Source organism: Centruroides sculpturatus, unplaced genomic scaffold (genome assembly GCF_000671375.1).
Source record: "Centruroides sculpturatus isolate CEXI.00-Female unplaced genomic scaffold, Cexi_2.0 scaffold668, whole genome shotgun sequence".
In the NCBI taxonomy this organism is placed as follows: Eukaryota; Metazoa; Arthropoda; class Arachnida; order Scorpiones; family Buthidae; genus Centruroides; species Centruroides sculpturatus.
This window is the reverse complement of record NW_019385523.1, coordinates 8,618-28,519: the sequence shown is the minus strand read 5'-3', so window position 1 is coordinate 28,519 and position 19,902 is coordinate 8,618. Positions and strand designations below refer to the sequence as shown.

The window sequence follows — 19,902 nt, the reverse complement described above, 5'->3', positions numbered from 1 at the left end:
ATANCTCTTGAAATCTGAAAAAATTTTAATAATAATTTATGTATAGAATTAATTTAAACTAATAATAAATTTATAAAAACATTAAAAACTTACTTGCAATTTGGACAAGAATAAAATACAGTTTGTCCTTCATCTGCAGACCTTGTTTGTAAAGTTGCATATGTCATTCCTTCATGCCCACATTTTGAACATTTTCGATCAACCTATATAAAATTCACATTAATAAATCAAAATCTTATCACAAATTTCCTATTATCTAGTTGCTAAAAATTAAAATTTTTAAACTAGAATTTACATAACTAAATTGAAAAATAATACTGACATATTTATTTTTTTTAGTGAAAATTAAAATTGTATAAACTCCAGTCTTCATAATTTAATTCTAATCTTTCCAATGCTGGAAATCAATCTTCAATTTTATTGTTTAACAACCCAGACAAATCTAGACATACGAGGGTTGTTCAAAAAGTTCCCAAACTTTATTTATTACAAAAAAAATACTTCACTTACAATTTATTTATCAAGGTCTCCTCCCCAACATATACTCTTATCCCAATGCTGTTTCCACTTTTTGAAACAGTCCTGGAATGCTTTTTTTCGGAATGTTCATAAGCTCCTCCATCTTTTTTTTTTCTATCTCTGGAATGGTGGCAAATCTTTTTCCTTTGAGCATGTTTTATAGTTTGGGAAACAGGAAAAAGCCACATGGGGCAAGGTCAGGTGACTATGGTGAGTAGGGAAGCACAGTGATCTTGTTTTGGCCAAAAACTCATGAGTTCTGAGGGACAAATGAGCCAATGCATTGTGAAAAAACCACTTGTCGCTCCTCCAAAATTTGGGCTCTTTTTGCCTGATTCTGTCTCTCAGGCATTTCATAAACTACAGGTAGTACTCAGTGTTGACATTCTGGCCTATAGGTAGGCATTGATGATGCACAACCCTCTCTGCATCGAAAAACCAGTCAACATCACCTTAACATTTGAGTGAACTTGTCAAGCTTTTTTGGGGTGGGAGACGTTTCACCCACCCATGGGAAGTTTCCGTGAAGGATTTTCCGAGTTTCACACAGAATTTCATAGAACAACACTGCTCCTTCAAAGATCATTTCCACAGATCTGATTTTTCGCTGAACCCCACAAACACCCCTTCACATAAATGGCTGTAACTAATCACCAAAACAAGATATCAACAAATGGATTGAAGGAGGTTACTGTGAGACCACGGATTTTAAATTGGGAATTTTGTAAATGAAAGGAAACTATTCCTTTTTTTTTTTTCGTTGATTGAAATTTTGTAAACACCACCCCACAGAAAAACTCCTTGTGGAGTATCAGAGCAGAGGTCTCCTCCAATTATCAACAATTAGGTGGGAAAGTTGACACTTAGTTGTCTTGAAATGCAAGTCATCGTCAACAAACGGATGGCTTTCCCATACTAACGTTATAAAAGCTGGCACTGCTGGAAACATAGGGCAGACCAACCCACAGAAGTTATTTCTGTACTTGTGTCATCAATCTCCATGTTCAGGAACAGAATCCCAACGGAGAAGACATATGACGCCATACCTCAGCCATCCCCTCCAATCTTATACATAGAGGTATCTGTTAGAACTTTGTAAACTCGCTCCCCCGAGTAGTATTTTATTGCATTTAACCACATTTAATTGAGTAGCATTTAGTCAGATAGACTTGTAACCAAATTTTATATGTTAACTTTAGTTAATCAATAAATGTTCTGTTTGTTAACCTGTTGACCCTTTTCCCATGAAGACATCTGTCCACGTGCTCGCAACCTCCCCACTCACTTTTTGCCCTCCTAAGCCATCCATCGATACAGAGATCGGGTTTTAACAACCTGTGCAGTATAAGTGGTCATTAGGGATTGTTCCTCTGACCCTCTGCTTATCTCACATTACTTGGGAGGTTTCCACAGACACAATGCCTCCAAGCAGATTAAAAAATAACCAACTGGAGATGGGCTATTCAAAAAGTTTGGGAACTTTTTGAACTACCTACGTATTGCCTTTGTAAAGCATCAATGAATATTTGTGGGACGAGACTGTCTTGGAGACTCACTACTATGCAGGATCATTTCGACTCTCACAGCGGATCTTGTTCTCATTCTCCAATCTTTTTTGGTATCACTGGTTTTGAGTGCGATCATTCAAACTTCGCTGGCCACGGCCACAACCACAAGGTCATCCATGATGCATTTTTTTTTTGTTGATGCCTAACAAAAATTTCCCATTTTTGAAAAAAATAATTGTGGCTATTGTATCATCTGAAATTATTTTTTTATTTTGCACAAACAAAATAAATATATTAATAAATGTAAAAAAAAAAAGAAAAAATAGATTTCAGAACTTAGTTTTAATATGGGTTATGGGTGGGCAGAAGCTATATCACCCTGACAGTTTAGCAGATGGAGCAGTGGTGCTCCCTAGTAAAGATAGTGTTTTGAGTTTTGTTGAAGAAGGATTTTAATATACATAGACTTGTTTTATTTTTAATGTTTATGAGGCAGTCACTAATCTTATTGATGCCATTGTCTTGAGAGTTCAAAGTTGTCAAAAGTAGATTTCTGATCCCTTGGAAGATGACACATTCATCTACTCTATGCAGGGAGGTATCAGATTTGGAGGGGCATTTGTCTGGACAGGAAAGATTCTGTTTGTGCAGGAAATGGTTGGTGAGAAGAGTTGGTACAAGCTCTGTCGATGAGAATGGAGGTACACCTGTCCAGATCTTTGTAACTGGTGTTGGATATATTTTCCAGCCATGGATAGGATTCCCTTTTGGGACACACTGTCTAGAGCTAGTTCATTTTTTCTTTTATTTCACGTTTGCTGATGGAGAGAAAGACTTCTGGGGAGATGACAATTGTATTGATGGTGGAGATGAGATAAGCATGCTCTTGGCAAGCCTGTCTGCTTTTTTGTTGATGGAGATGCCTGCATACCTGGAAGTCCATATGTAGATGCTGGGGGTATGGTTTTGATTAGAGGATAAGGCGGGGTTTGTTCAGAGAGTTCATGCTTTCCAAGATAGACTTGGTGTCTGTACAGATGATGGTTGGTTTATTAAGATTAACTGTACGGGAGGTAACTTGAAGGATAGCATAGCCCTCAGCCATGAAGATGCTCATATTGGGATGGAGGGTGTAATGAGCAGAGATGTTATTCGTTATGTCGATGTAAGCCGAGAAGACAGACTCATTATTCTTGGAGCCATCAATAGCTATAGGCACTTCACATTTCTGTTGTTGAATCAAATTGTTGAAATTTACCTGTAGAATCTCAGGGGAAAGGGAGGACTGTTGGAAAGATAGACTATTCGTGCAGATGAGAGGTTGCTTGATGTCTTTGGAGCAATGCTGTACTAGATGTAGCTATCTTGGGTAATATTGTGATGATGAATCCAGGTATGAGCTGCTTGGATTAGAGAGATTTTTATAAGAAAGATGCCTGAGTCAGAGTGGATGAAGTGTAATATCTCACTAAAAAGCAGGTCAATGTTATTTTTCTTGGAGTATGTTCTGAACTGTTTGATGATGCAATGGTGGAACCTGGTGGTGATGTTGGGTTTGTTAGCAGTGCGAAGAGTGGTGATGTTGGTAGAGTAGGGTAGGCCAAGACAAAGTTTGAGATATTGGTTCTGAATGGTTTGTAGAGTTTTGATTTGATGCTTCGTTAGATAAATGATGCCAGGAATTATGTAATCGGCAAGACTACCAATGGAGCTTTCAGCTATGATGTTGAGGTCATTATCTTTTGGCCAGAAAAATATTTTGTAATTGAAACATGTAATAATAATATTTGCCTTATTTGTCACAATAAAACTGCTGTGTGAAATTGTGCATTTTCAGAATTTATTAAAAAGAAAAGAAGAATTTCTTGTGAACTTTGAAAAATATAGTAAATTATGTGAAGTTTTGTTAAAATATTTAACAATGAGATTTTCTGACTTCAGAAAATAAAAACTGAGTTAAAATTGTTTAATGATCCATTTTCATTTAATTATGTAAAAATAGCAGCCGAATACCAGCTAGAACTCTGATTTTCAAAGCAGGAAATCTTTGAAAACTTATCATAGAGAACATTCCATTCATGACTTTTATAAAGAAGTTCATTCTTTCAATGAATTCGAATAAAATTATCAATTTATCCAGAAAACAGTTATGCACGTGGGGTAGGTAGTACTGTACAGTACATACTGTTGTGAACAATTTTTTCGTGCATGAAGAACATCAAAGCTGGTGAAAGATATAAGTTGAGTGATTCCCATTTAACTAACATTCTTAGAATTAAGACTACTACCACAAAATCCTCGGCTGGATGGCCAAGCAGTCAAAGGGGCAGCCTACCGCTCTGGGGAACTTGGGATCAAATCCAGACAGCTCAAAAAATCCCCACAATTTTTTGCAGTGTGGTCCATCCAGATATGTCAAGCCCTGCCCCTCACCACCCAGCTGCCCCATTGTGAGCTTGGCCGAACCCATAATGGACTTGCTGTAAGGTCCTCTTAGTGCCCACAGGGAGGAAAGAGTTAAAAAAAAAAGTAAATAAAGTACCACAAAAGCAGATACAGTAGAGCATTGATTATCCAAATATCGATCAACCAAAATGTCAATTAACTGAAAGCTTTCCAATCGGCAAATTTAAATTTCCACTAGTGCTGTGGTGCTGCAATATTTGGCTATGTCTTGGGCTACTCCAATATTATTTTTGTTGATGTGCATGCTTTAGCTGGCAGCACTGATGCAACCATGAGAGGGTACTTACGGGCGTGCCAGGATTTGAATGAATTTCAACACAGGATAGGTTAATATATTTTTTCATACATAATCGGTTATCCAAAACATACATTTTCTGAACAACCCCAGTCCCCAATTGATTCAGATAATCGATGCTATACTGCAGTGTTTTCCAATCTGTGGGTCGTGACCCCCAGGGGGTTGCGGGTAAAAGAAAAAGACAAGTGTTTGTAGGTCATACACTACATTAAAAAAGCTACAATTTCAGCGAGAATTACGGCCCATCCCAGAAAATGATAGCCAAAAAAGTGTTGAGCTGATTTGCAAAAAGAAATAAAAAGTAGAAAAGTAGAAGCTGAAAATTCAGATCCTTAAAAAAAAAAAAAGTCAACAGCTCCCTGTGCCCAATGTTATAATTAAAGGAAGTTTCATACTTCTAATTTGGCTCATTAAGAAAAAAGGTTAGACAACCCTGGTATAGTGAATACTGACCAACTGCAGTAACCACCGTAGAGTAAGATTAAGAAAACAAATTCCCTGCTTTGAAGAGCTAGTTATAAGTACAAACCATTAAGCAAGAAGTGACTGTACAAATTTCTCACTGGACAGCAACTTTTTGGACATCCTGTATTAGCCATCATTTTCAATTAACTGATTTATTTATCTTTCATCACAATGAAAAATCAAAACTACATTAAATTAAAAGGAATTCAGATATTCAATATATTTCATAATAAAAACTGTAAAAAAAAAATATTAAATAGCAATGTAATTAAGAATACAATCAATTGCTAAATTGATAAATCAAGACAGTGTAAAGAACACCCACACTGCTGTAAATAATCAGACTATAATTTGAAAAGAATAATTATGAATTATAAGTGAATTTGGCACTAAAGGAAGACATTAGGCGCCATCTCGTATTAAAATTAATTGTAATATTTAATTAATTAATTTAGATTAAACTGGAAGAAAAGAATTGGCCCGAAGTGGTACTCGAACCCGCAACTCTTGCTTATTTATGGCAGTGCGGGTGCACATTTGCTATGCATTGGGTTTCTGTTGGTGTTTACATTTGTAAATCAAGACATTTTAATGTTTTCATTTTTAAAACATAAATAAATTATGAAGAATAATAAATAAATATTGAAGTTTACTCATTTTAAAATCTTATTAGAAAATGAAAATATAGTTCACTTCACGCCAGCATTTAGAAATTAAATATAGGACACTTCCGTGTTGCGGCGTTATTGCTCGCTAGTACTTTCGACAGTTTACAACCATCATTTTCAGGCGATTACAAATTACGCAATGCATTGCGTAATTTGAAAAGTCCATTAAAAGCTGTCAATTCGAAAACAAAGGTATTCGATTTCGCCTGAAGATGAGTAAACTGTTGAAAGTACTAGTGAGCATATCTGAAATTTAACGAATTGCTGTCAATAACGCCGCAACATGGAAGTGTCCTATATTTAATCTTATTGGAAACATTCCAAATTTTAAAAGCTTTTGGAATGGATGATATAGTTTGTTTAAATTTATCAATTTCATCAATATTTGTTGAATATAAAATGATTATAAAATTTAAATTCTGGAATAATATTTGTTTTATTTTTACAGCATAGTTTTTATATTAAATCACTTCTAATGCTACTAAAATATTTTTTTTTTGAAGATATGCTATAAATTAGGGATGGCCAACAAGTTGATTGTGAAGCCAATTTTGGTTGATCGCTTGCGATGTCTTGACTTAATGTGTTACACTTGTGACCAAATGCAATGCGTGAACGTAACATGCAAACGCAACTATAGTGATATTGGACCCCGTGTCTTCCTTCAGATGCGGTTTTGTCGGTCCATGTGCAATCCATTTGCATACAATTGTAAAAGGTGAATAAGAAATGTAGATAAAGGGTCATAAAACTGAAAAAAACAAAGGCAGTTAGAGGGACAGAGAGAGTAGGTCGTGACACAGTAGAGAGAGGAAGGATGAAGTGGTGTTCCCGAAAGTGACAATGTTGAGTTTCAATTTTCTTCTGTTTAAAATGTAAGTACCTTTTCTTCATGTTTTAAATAAAATTGTGGCTTTTATTACCTATCTAAACATAGTATGTATTTCACACCCTCTTGCCACTTAGACTATGCCTATGACAACTAGTCAATCACGACACATTTTTAAGATAAAAAGTAGATCTTATGTACACAAAAGTTGGCCAACTCTGCTATAAATTAATGTTTGTTGTATAAAATAAAAATATGTTAAATATTACTCCAAATTATTCTTAAATTCCATAAACGTTAGTCACATTTTTTTCACTTTTAACTCTTTCAATCCTGCAGACATTGAGAGTATTTTTCCATTATCCCCATGGGTTCTGCCAGCCCACAATGGAGTGGCAGGGTGGCGACAAACAAGTTCCAACATAATCAGAACAGATCATCCTTTCGTGCTGATCCAGATTCCATTTTTGGTTCTAAAGAGCATTAAGCTAATATCTTAACCGCCTCTCCCATTTGGCCATTCCTGGCTACATATTGTAAATTATAAGAAATGAAATTGCTTCTTCTGAAAAGCAAAGTTTTTCATAAACATTTTCAGCCTATCTTAGTCTAGTATCAGCTTGTACAGTAGACAGAAATATTCACGTTTTTCATGAACTATAGAGGGTGCTGTATTTTTACAAAATGGTTACTTTATCTGGGTTGCTTGTAACTAGTTAACATAAAATTAATCATATATTACAGTCTGATATAATGATATATGTTAATTGTAGCTGTTTATCGAGAAATTTATAGAACAATTACTGCTAGTGGGACACGTCATTACATATATTATAGAAACAAATGAGCGAGATCATTCTATACAATTGTACATTAGCTTTGACATCTGTCCCATCAGGATCATAATTACAAGCAAGCTATGTTACTTACCTTTTTGCTTAGGGCCTTGAGTTTCAAGGAACTTCAAAAATTTTTACAAAAACAAAAATCAAAGTCATATTTTCTAATAAACATTTTTTTTACAAACCAACAAAAATATACTTAAAATACTACACAAAATAAAATGTAGTTAATATGTTTATGTTAATTCTTTTCTTTTCACGATTGACTTCTAAAAATATAATGGGTTGGTAAGAGGCCTCACACAGTGTTCAGCTTAGGGCCTCGAAATGCTTAGATCTGACCCTGTGTCCCACACAAAATTACCAGCATTTTAAACATTAAGGAAAAAATCTTTTAAAATTGACAACATTACTTGTTCATATAAAGCTGAACAATTGGGAAACTTTTTGCCAATTCTTAATAGTCTTTACATCAGTTATATTTATGAGTTCAGCATTCTGATTTCCAAATAATCATCTGTTTTTCATGTGGGAATGCATGAAAATTTATAGTGGGTTCCCATATGGCTTTGAAATTGCAATTTGGAATGCGACAGAAAGCTTTGTTTTTTCTATTGCTATTCATCTTTACTGTTGACAATACTCAAACAACCAAGTTAAAATAGTTCTGTTTTTAAACACCACAGAGTGAGCATCCAGTGAAAAATGCAAATAATGAACAAACATTTGAAATGTAGATCATCAATTCTGAACATATGAATCAAACAACATACAAACTTTCAATAACATTTACAAATGTCTATGAAGCTTAAATTCCACAAATACAAAAAATTTACAAATAAAAATTAGATTAATTTTAATCAATTATATATTTTACCTAAAATTTTTTAATTCTAAACATACCAATGGTCCACATGCTTTATCTTCAACAATTTTCCTGCTGTTTTTCAAAGCTTTCTCACGATCATTAAATATAACCTCAGATGTCATTGTGAGACCATCAAATTCTATATAAATACAGAATTATTAAAAATTAAAATTCTTTATTAATGATAAAAAAGATTAAAATATTCTAATTTAAATTAGTCTATAATTATTACTAATGGTATGAATAAAATTAAATTAAAAATGAAAGTAGGCTTCGTGCTTTACAACTTACCATATACAAATTTTATATCCTTTGTAAAAACAAAGGATATAAAATTTTCTATTATTATTTATGAACTGATAATGCTAGCTATCACTTTGAGTTGTTCACTATTATCAAATATTTAGGTCAATGGGCGTATGACCTATTGCAAAAATAGAAGCCAATTCAAGCTCTGAACGAGACAGTTGGGACCTTATCAGAGCCATAAAGCATACCCATAGAAGCAAAAAAGTCAAACAAATCCATACTTCTACAAGAGACCCTTTGTGAGTTACGGCCCCCGAAATCGGGTGGTACGAAATTGCACGTCACATCACTCCACTAGACTAGTAGTACATTGTAGTAGTACATTGTAATCATACTCAATAGTAGTAGTACATTGAAAAAAAAAAAAAAACTTTCAGTAAGGAAAACACTGAAAAATGTTTTGTAGTTGTAAATGTATAAATAACCATAATAGAATAATAATTGATTAAAAAATGTAGTTTTATTTCAACTTTACCTTTGAGGATAGACGACGGTGGAGGTGTAAATTGGTGGCAGAGGAGGGAGAAGGAAATGATACTAAAACTTAACTTACATAACATAATGTAACAATAGCTTAAAAATAACCTAACGATATTTTTTTTTATCTTTTTCTGTTTTATATATTTTTTTTAATTTTTATTCACTGCTTTTTGCTTTCTTTCCTTCACTTCCACTGGATAGAGGTTGCTTGGTAAAATATCTATCCAAAGAGGTTTGGCTTTGCCTACTTTTTAAAATGTTTCTAAAATGACTTAGGCAAATGTCATAACTCCGAGCAGCAATACGGCTAGTATGAACCTTTTCGGGATGTTTCTTTTCAATAAAATCAGTCACTTTCTGATAATACCTAAAGATTTCCTTTATCGAGCGAGATCCTTCCACGACGAAGCAAACACGCAGACTGAGACCGATGAACGGAAGTGAATAAAAAATGGCGCTACGAACTAACGTAATGTCGTATGGTGAGTTTTTGTTTGTACCACGGAGCAAAAGTATGTTTGAATTTCACGTCGTATCCTGTAAATTTCGTATGCCCGAAGCGTTCGTATCCTGAGGTACTACTGTATTTGAATATTTGTAGTCTTGGGAAAAAAGTAGGAAGACAAATTTTTATGACAATGGATACATAAATCATAAATTTAAGGAAAATAAATTCTAGAGATTTTGTTGTACCTCGTGCATCTCATTCATTAAATTTGGTTCAAAATGATGCCAAGTTAATTTTTTAACATCGTACAAGAATCACTCACATTTTTTCTGCATTCCCTTATAGATAGGACATACAAAATCGTAATATAACTGGTTTAACATTGAAATCTGTAATATAAGTTGGGAGAGCGGAATAAATATGTCAAATATTTTAATAGATTTTTCTAAAACTCCTGTCAATTATACAGAACTATCATAAAAACGTACCAGTAAACTCCTATCGGTTGGGTTAAGTTATAAATCTACTCGCAATTCACATAATCGAGCGAGGGCAGCCAAATATCTAGCAGGCAGGCAGTCTGCCTGCTAGATATTTGGCTGCCCTCGAACAGGTCCCGGATAGAATCATTGGAAGCATTATACGATATTTTGGTGCGTAGCTTCCATCAGCAAACCGGGCAAGGTTAGTGCTCCGTAAAGCGCATGCGCGAATGCGTATAATCTGGATGCTTGGAAGTCGACCCAGTTTTGACAATATAGAGCTTCCATTCTGCCACCGATATTCGAATATACAATAGCAATCTTATTGTTTTTTCACACGTAGTATAGAAATTTGTAATAAGATACATAATGCAGTTATAATAAAATATTAATTTTAATTCAAAGTACATTAAAATATGAAAATAATTGCACAATATGTATTTATATTTTAGAAAATACAAGGGAAGCGGCACGCCACCGGTCACACTTACAGGTACGGTTCCTTTCAAGTATTTTACTCTTACAGACGAGGGTTCACAATTCCGGGCGGGAACTCCTCATTCAAAGTTCACATCTTACCATCACGCGGTCCCAGCGAGAAAGCACAGAGAGTACTCTCGTTTGCACGGGTTACCTTTTTTTTACCTAGGTCTCGTACGTAGACCAGAAGCGGCTCGCGACGTAGGAGAGGCCGTAGGATGGTAAAATATAACCTCAAACTAATCTTTTTGTAATAGATTCAGTTCCATAATGAAAACTTTTTATCCTGTGTTTAATGTTATCAGCTAATTACTGTTATTAAAAATTGTAAGTCCCAAAGTGATCATAATGAACAATCGTAATAAATAATAGTAATTAAAAATTACATTGGAAATGAAAGAAAAAAGATAGCAAAACAGGAGGGAGAAAATGTATTAGTGTCTTGCTTGGATAATCGCGTTATTCTCATAAAATGTGAGTAATTAGACGGAGATAGTTTCAGCATTTTAAAAGTTGGTATTAAATTTCGGTATTAAGCACGATAGCATGAGAAATCGTTACAGCACTTGTAATGCACGGCGATAACATCCGGTCTACGCTTTCGTCCAACAAAACTTACCTTTTACATCGATACTAAATCGACAAACGTAACAAGTTACGGTATTTTCTGTGCCAGGAAGTGGCAAGATGGTGCCACATTCGGGACAAAAATCAATGTTACCGGTAAAACTGCTCGAAGTCATTATTTTATTTCACACCATAGACGATCGACCGTCATAAAAAGCGCCACCTAGAAGCTAGCAGTGACAAACGTCCAAGATAAAAAAATGTGAAATTTTCAGATATTGATATAAAAATTGTTTGACTACGGCATTTAATTAAAGTATAGGCTTATGAAGTTTTTGTTTATTACAGGCTGTCTATAAATTACGTCCGCATTTTTCTTGAAATTTTTACTCCCCCTGCTCCTGTTGCCCCAGTTTGTCCAGGTTTCTGTAACCCGCTCCCCTCTTCGGACGTCCAACAAAACTCGACCTTTATCACTTTATGAATGTCAGATACCATAAATAGAATCGAAACACGAGAAATTTTGAAATAAATATAATAAAATGCATAAATGAAATAAAATTTAATGAAATAAACGGACGTCCACTGAAGCTTAACCCTCTTCTCGCACCCTTGTCCGACTTGTCATAACCCCACCCTCCCTTCCGATGTGGACATCATATATAGACAGCCCCTTATAACTACAGTGGATATTACAATACAAAATATTTTTACGATACTTTATTTTTTTCGCTCTCCGCTGTAGGCAAAAACAAAAAAAAGGAATTAATTATAAAAATCTTTATTGCAAACTTATTATGGGTTCGGCCAGGCATGCAATGAGATTGCCGGGGAACAAAATACCCGAAAGGACTACCCCGAAAAATTTCTGGAGCTTTTCGACCCGACCAGATTCGATCCCGAATCCCTCGGAGGGCAGCTATTATCATAGCCACTCTTTCTTCTCTTTCTTTTTACTCTTACCGCCCTGTGGGCACTAAGAGGGCCTCTTAAAGCAGGCCCATTATGGGTTCGGCCAGGCCCACAATAGGGCGACCGGGTGGTGAGGGACGGGGCCTGACATATCCGAACGGACCACCCTCGGAAACATTCCTGGGGATTCCTTGACTTGTCCGGATTGGATCCCGGGTCCCCCAGAGCGGTAGGCCGCCACCTCGACCGCTCGGCCATCCGGCTTCCAGTGGCTATGGTGAATGACGGCCGGGTGGCCGAGCAGTCAAGGTGGCGACCTACCGCCCTGGGGGACCCGGAATCGACTAATTTCAAATTTACACAATGTGTATAAAAATGATTATTACTCTGTATATTGATTTGTTAAATTGTACTAACTTCAATTTTTATGCAATACTTTAACTCCCTTGTAACGAAGTAAGGTTCATACAATAAGCAATTGAATTGAACTGAACGTATAGAACACGACAAAGTATTGAAATAGCGTCAATTTTGATCCTCCGGGTATTTTACAAATTTCGACGTTTTAAGACCTTTTGAACATAAAAAAGTCAAAAACCTAGAGAAAAATTCTGTGGACCTGTATGTGTGCGTGGGCACGTGTGTGTTGGGGTCAATTTCGTTTAATATCTCAGGATGGAGTAACAATTAAAAAACAAAATTTGGCGTGGTAACTTGTTTATAAGAGACATTGGTGCTATTACATTTTGGTGGTTAAAGATCCAGGGGATGGGAGATTGAAAAAGTCACGTATTATATCTCGAGTGGGATCGAATTTACTCGTTATTAGCATTTACCATTTTTTTTTTTTTTTGTTTTGTTTTTATAAAACTCGTCATTACTTTCAAATTTAAGCTTTTTGCCATTGTACAATAATTAATAATATAAAAGTTATTTTTTAAACAAAATCTCTTAATAGATGGCACAACAATTTTAATTTTGTGCTACTAGCCTAATACGAGAACTCCTCGTTAGATCGAAATTCAAGGGACGAAGTAATCGCGACTTCGAATTAACCGAGATTTACATTTATTTGTATAATACGCCAAATGCCATGTAACTGATGTAATTAATTAAGCAAACGGAATACGGTTACGTATACAGAACGTTATTTTCGTTAATTAATAATAAATAATAATATAAATAAGAAGGTAAACAGCGCGTGTCCAATGAGAACCTCGCAGGTTTTAAGATAGGTTTTCGATCTAAACGAACGAGTTAACTTACAAATATCGCATTTCAGACAGAATTTTCACTTCGAATTTCGAAGTAGTCGTATTTCGGACTAACCGAATTCCTTAACGCGTAAATCCTTATAACCCCTTCCAGAACAAAGTACAGCTACGAACTAACGGGCTTTCGAATCAATGAGGATTTCCTGTATATCATAGTGTTTTCTCCGGGAAAGTTACCTAACACCTCGCTGGAATTTTTAACTGGCCGTTTAATAATAGAATGGTTAATAAGTAAAAATTTCGTTGTTCTATACTTTCGTTTTAGATCATGCTATTTAATATTTTTTGATACTTCAAACATTAGTATAAATAATAATATCAGTTACTGAACTTGCAAAGTTAAAAATTTTCAGAATCATAGATAACACTTTCCGTTTAAAGTTTAAATGTGATAATGATAATGATAATGATAATTTTAATAAGTTTTCGTTTATAATTTTACAAGTAGTTATGCTCTGACAAGCAAGAAATTTCTACCCTTCCATCAAATACTATATTTTAACATTTATTTAAATATGTATAATTCATAAAAGTGCAAAAATTTCAAAAATCATAAATTTCTTGCAATAAGTTTTGTGAGAAAAAACAAAGGTTGTTGTTTTACATTTGAATCGTTATTATTTTTCTTTATTCGACTTCGGTGTCATATACAGACAGGAAAGAAGAATTTGGAGGTGGCTGCACCCTAAAAAATAAATTTTAGTTTTTCTTAACTATTTGACATTTATATTTTCTATAATATAATAATATTAAGATACAAGTAAGTGGTAGCCCATTCGGGCCACCATTATTTCAATTAGTCAAAATAATAATCCAAACTTGTGGATAATGATGGGCTCCTCTATCTTATACTGTATTATACTTACCAATTTTCTTTGCTGTAAACCGTATTGTAATTTTCTACAATGTGAAATGTATAAGCGGGACGAGGTTCAGTAGATAAATTCTTTTCGCTTTTATGGAAAACCTTGCCGTGTATCAAAACACACGATCCTAAATTAAATTTCAATATGTTATTTATAATATCGATTAGCTTTAATACTGAATTGTCCATAAATCTAACTGAGAGAGAAATATACCTTTGGGAGCTATTGCAGGAACCCAATCTTCATCGCTATAATCTGGAGGCTTTAACACGGTTTTCATTGAATTTGTCCCATCAAAATTTCTAACGTATCTTTTGTATACTTCTCCTGTTATTTTTATAAAAAGTTACTTTATTTGTTTATTTCTATAAATAAGCTTTAGATTTATAGATGTTAAATTACCTTTGTGTGAGCCGGGTACAAAATGAAGGCAGCCATTTTGTAACGTGGCATCTTCGATGGGAAACCATAAACCAACTAAATTAGAATCAGGTACGGTATGTAGAAAGGTAGCATCTTGATGAGGGATAACTATAAATAGGCAGAATTATAAGAATTCGTTTAACTAATTAGATTTAAATTACTATTATAAATATAAATTATTTTTATTTACCTTCAGCGCCGATTCGAGGATGCTAATAAAAAAATTTAACAATTTTAGAAAATATTTCACAATTTTTTGTTAAATAAAACAATAAAAATTTACCTTAAATATATACATGCTCTGAGTAACAACAGGATCAACAAATCCCAATTTTTTTAGAAGGTCCTATAAAATGATATAAACATTGTTTTTTTTTTAATTTACTTAAGTTAGTCTTCAATACAACCAATCGAAATAATTGCAATCCAAAGTCGCATTTTTATTGAGTTTTGCTAATAAAATTTAAACAAACAAATTGTTCATATTAATTGAACTGAATTTTGAAAATAAAGCATATAATCTGTATTTTCCAAACTGAAAAATCCGGAGGCGTAATGGCCTTCCACTCTGGAAGACCCGGATCAAATCTGAGCGAGCAACTCTCCAGGAATTTTTCACTGGTGGTCTGTCCTGAATATGTCCGGTCCCATCCTTATCAAAGCCTTCTAGAGGGGACCAAAAGGAGCAAATTATTCTGAGCCCCGAGGGATGAGGGACCTCTACATAATATTTTCGTTTACTTCGTTATTGCTGTAGAGTCCCCAAGATGTATTTTGACCCGGACTCCTGTTAGCCTCTGGACGGCCCGGGCCATTACTACTCGGCCGAACTCCATTGTGGACCTAGCCGAATCCACAATGGTCCCGAAAAAACTCTTTAGTGCCCACAAGACAGAAAGTAAAAAATGAAAATACTAAAAGATTGTTTTACGAATCAACAGTCTAAAAGGGAAAACCAACAAAATAAATAATTACGTGAAAAAATGTATGTTTAACAGAGGCGGCCCTGGGATATGCGAGGCTTTAAACAAAATTTACTTTTGAGGGCCATAAAAAGAACAATTGAGTTAGAGGGTGAATTTATTTAGGTATTAAATAATATGAACATTTACCATGTAGAAACAAAGTAACACACAATGAAACAACAAAAATATGTATACTGTAATAGTTTTATAATAAATTGGAAAATTCAGTAGGTGTACAAAAATTCACCTGTAAAACTGCTCTTCCGCTTTCGGTAGGGCTGGATTAATGACTTAGAAGAAAAAGTTCAGTTCTGTAGCAATATCTCTTTCAACGGACACGATCGAAAGTGAAGAAAGTCTCTCTCAACACATTGTTGGTCGGAGGTAATTATTGATCAAGCAAAATTTGAAAATGATCGTTCCGCAGATGTAGGCACAATTATATTTTCAGTAATTATAAATTTGATGATTTATATACTAAAATATATTACCAAACTTGCCAGGCCTCTGAAAGCACGAGGCCCTAGATGTCGCCTTTTTAGCCTTTAAGTATGGCCGCTTGCGACGTTTAAAGATGAAGCCAAAAACTATAGATATAGTTTTAAAATTGAAAAAGTCTGTTATAGAATATACCGAAAAATTAAAATAAATCATAGAATCTCTGGTATCCTTTAAAAGATTTAAATATTACAATGATCGATTGGAGTATTGGAGTACAAAATCAAACTTGTATCTGAAACACAATATTTTATAAATAATATGTTAATACTGCTAGAACTTCACTGTACATTTGAGACAGTGTCTTAACTATAGTTTTGTTCCGGGGTGATGTGGGAGGGTGATCTAAAGAGTGCAATCAGAATGAAGAGAAGTCCCTTAAATACCCCGCAGACAAATTTTCTAGAATGTTCCCGATACATCTAGAAGGAAACTTGGAGGACGAACTCCAGATCCGAATTAAAATCTTTCTTCTGGAACAATCCACAGTCACATAGTTTAAGCGATTGGTAACCGAGCATTACGATAAAAAATATGGAATTATTTATTAATAAATCTTAGATTTGTTGTTTACAACGAAGTTTTTTCTTAGTTTCCTCTGGGATCAAACACCCATATCACCCCAATAAGCGGGCCGCAGATTTGAGATAATTTAATTCTCATTCTCGTACGAATAAATGAAAAAATCAGTAGAACATGGGAATTATGTACTTTAGAGAAAAAAATCTTTTAATAGAATTCTTACCTTTACTTTTTGACTAAATGTAAATTTTTTGAAAACATCATTGCACAAATGCAATGCTGAAAATATAATTATCAAATTACTGTGTATCACGCTGGCATAAATTATGAAAAATATTTTTGTTAAAATTTTTCGTTTATGCATTAAGAATTTAATTTAAATTAATGAAAATATCTTGTAATAACATTTATTTACCGTGAGCCATTTTTTCTACAGCATCTTCCTTTGGAATAATTAATTCGCCTAAAATAATATAATTTTTGTTAAAATATTTAAAATATTTCAAGTATTGAAGATATAACAACGCACCTTTATCGTCAATAGAATCTGCTTCGAAGAAGAAATGAATTTTACTCGAAGACTCCATGTAATAGTCATCCCCTCTCTGAAATATGTTTCGCGTAACTCGTAATTCTGAAACTATTACGCAATTTAATATTGGACAAACGAAAATTACGAATCAAACCTCATAACTCCCAACGTGAATCACGGATGTATCTGAAGGATTCATCTTCTGAATTACTTTCATACATTCAGACTTTAATAAGTCAACTTCTTCCAAAGTTAAGAAATTTGGTATTACTAGAAATCCTTCGTCGTAATACTATAAAAATTAATACACAGCTATTAAATATTTCTAATAAAGTATTATTCCTTACATTATAAGTACTTTATTACAGTAGTTTCAACCCGAGTTTCGCGTTAACTAGTGTCACGAAATTTAGTGTCGAGCGGCGCCCCGACACTTTTACGTGCATTACTAAAAGCACGATAAAATCTACATTTTTATAAAAATAAGGGTGCCACGAGAGAAAATTACCAAGTTAGGGGTGTCACTATTAGAAGAAGGTTGAAAAGAGCATTATTTTGAATACGTGAACGCTAAGTTTTGGCTCTGGGGAGAACTTATCACATATTATTGATGTAGTAGGAGAAATCACACAGAGAATACTCCCGAGAGCCAAAACTTAGCAAAAGCGTATTCGGTTTTAGTAATGTAAGGACAAAAAGCGCATCGCCAACTGTATTATTCAATTATTGTCTACATTTATCGATTACTAAATTTAAATTCTTGATTACAAACCTTTTTAACGTCTTCGGGATTAACCATTTTTGTGAATATTCGGTAGAAAATTCTTTCGAGTTTGACTTTTTTAGCAAAATGTGTGTATCTTACAATACAGAATGCTTAAATGCCGTTTTTATAGACCAGCTCGTAAGACTTATCTATTTGGACTCGGCAGATAAAAATACTCAAAGATCATTAGCTATAAGTGTCATATGTCATTTTATAAATATTAATAATGTTTTATAAACTATTTTTTGTTTAATTTAGTAAAATTAAAATGAAATTAGTGCTTACCATAATTAATAATTTTAAGAATTTATAAAAGAAAAAGAAAAATTAATATAATAGAAGATATTACATTTGATTAATTAAAAATTAAAGCAGTATTTCCCAACTTTTTCACTATCTGATAATTTAAACTATTTACTGATTAAGATAATATACAATATGAAATTATCGTTTCAATGCGGTTCAATCCAGTTAGCTAAAATTCGGGACTATCAGTTCTGATAAAGTGACGAAAATAATTAATAATTAAAGGTCATGTGTCAAGGTGACTCTACCGATGGAAAAATGAAAAGATTTATATCCGATACGTATTCACTTTTTAAATTTATGTACGGTGAAATCTGTTTAAACCGGACTCGTAGATACAGAATATTTTTCCGTTTGAAACAGGTTTTACTGTATAATCATTTTAATTCCATATAAAGATAATTTATTCAACATTTCGTGTTTATAGCTATTAAATTTATTAATGTTTGTTAATAAAATACTACTAAAATTTTACTTTCCCCGCTGTTTTAAAATATAATATAGGGAAACTATGGTAATCTGGCGCATTTTGACATTCGAGAAGCCCAAAAATGTAAAAACAAAAAAATTTTCAGTATGTGTGTGTATTGGCATCAATTTTGCATTAAATCTCAAGACTGTTAAACAAAAATGCGAAACTTGGTTGGTTTATTTCTATATATGGAGCATTGACGCTATTAAATTTTGATGGTTAAAGGTCGAGGGGTAGAGAGATAACGGGAAGTGGAATCAGACTTAATAAATAAATATTTACTCGTTATTCGCATTCAAAAGTTTTTAAAAAATTTGCTTCTATCTTCAAAAATAAATATTTTACATTTTTATAATAATTAGTAATACAAAAATTACTTTTTAATAAAATATCGTAACAGATGATGAACACATACTTTTAACTTAGAGCCTCATTGATAGTGTTTTTTCTTAAATATTCTTACTTTAAAAATAGAGAAATTCGTCTTAATTAAAAAAACATTCCTTTCAAGCTATTATTTAAATTTAACATCAGTAGTATAACAGAAAATAATTGGGCTTCCCTCCCGCTCGCCTTAACCTCCTGTCCGAGAGTCCTTACCACATTTTTAAACATTATTTAGATAATGAGATTATCGCTCCTAATTTTTTTTTCTAACACCAACTTTTACTTCGAGTAAGTTATCATTTTTTAATTTATTTTCCTTATAAAATAAGCATTATTTAATCACGATTATGACTGTTTTGCCGACCATGCGGGCAATAAACAACTAGCAATTGACACCGTACACGTACTGTACAGTACATTAGTCTCTGTCACATACATAGATAAAGGACAACACGAACATTTCAGGTGCTCTGTCCTGTCGGATTATTGTCGGAGTATCGGACTAGCGAGTGACGACTATATAGACTCTACTGTAATTCCGGAATATTTATAATTATATTTTTTATTATATCTATACAAATTAAATTTCCCTTAGAATGTCCACCCGACTATGTTTTAGAACGGCTAAGGTTTTTGTATTTTTTTTATACATTTTTTACTCTACAAATAAATTTCGGTTTGCTAATTTATAATTGGTATTTATAAAAACAAAGTTTTCGTAATAAATATTTATGTAATTTAAAGTAATCT

General features: G+C 33.5%; 2 protein-coding genes across 2 annotated transcripts; both read right to left on the bottom strand.

The window, feature by feature from the left end:
* Positions 1–4: 4 nt before the first annotated feature.
* On the bottom strand, positions 5–11,442 carry LOC111639785 (DNA-directed RNA polymerase I subunit RPA12-like; the record flags this gene model as incomplete). Its single annotated transcript, XM_023385726.1, has 4 exons — positions 11,282–11,442; positions 8,499–8,602; positions 94–203; positions 5–14 (listed from the first exon to the last, which is right to left on the bottom strand). Coding segments are annotated over exons 1-4 (348 nt in total), but the record flags the coding sequence as incomplete, so codon positions are not given.
* Positions 11,443–13,894: 2,452 nt separating this feature from the next.
* On the bottom strand, positions 13,895–18,189 carry LOC111639796 (phytanoyl-CoA dioxygenase domain-containing protein 1-like). The gene is made up of 11 exons (XM_023385742.1): positions 17,994–18,189; positions 17,376–17,513; positions 17,219–17,294; positions 17,105–17,152; positions 16,913–16,968; positions 14,988–15,050; positions 14,895–14,916; positions 14,684–14,812; positions 14,495–14,608; positions 14,282–14,408; positions 13,895–14,100 (listed from the first exon to the last, which is right to left on the bottom strand). Exons 1-11 carry the CDS (start codon positions 18,018–18,020, stop codon positions 14,043–14,045), a joined length of 858 nt encoding a protein of 285 aa, XP_023241510.1. The 5' UTR covers positions 18,021–18,189; the 3' UTR covers positions 13,895–14,042.
* Between the last annotated feature and the right edge of the window lie 1,713 nt (positions 18,190–19,902).

Bases quoted from the DNA above. Each gene is read 5' to 3' on its own strand.
- LOC111639796 (XM_023385742.1), bottom strand. From the start codon at position 18,020: ATGGTTAATCCCGAAGACGTTAAAAAG. The intron at 17,514-17,993 runs GTTTGTAATCAA...TAATTTTTATAG, and splicing joins ATCCCGAAGACGTTAAAAAG to TATTACGACGAAGGATTTCT. The intron at 15,051-16,912 runs GTAAGAATTCTA...ATCATTTTATAG, and splicing joins CATTTAGTCAAAAAGTAAAG to GACCTTCTAAAAAAATTGGG.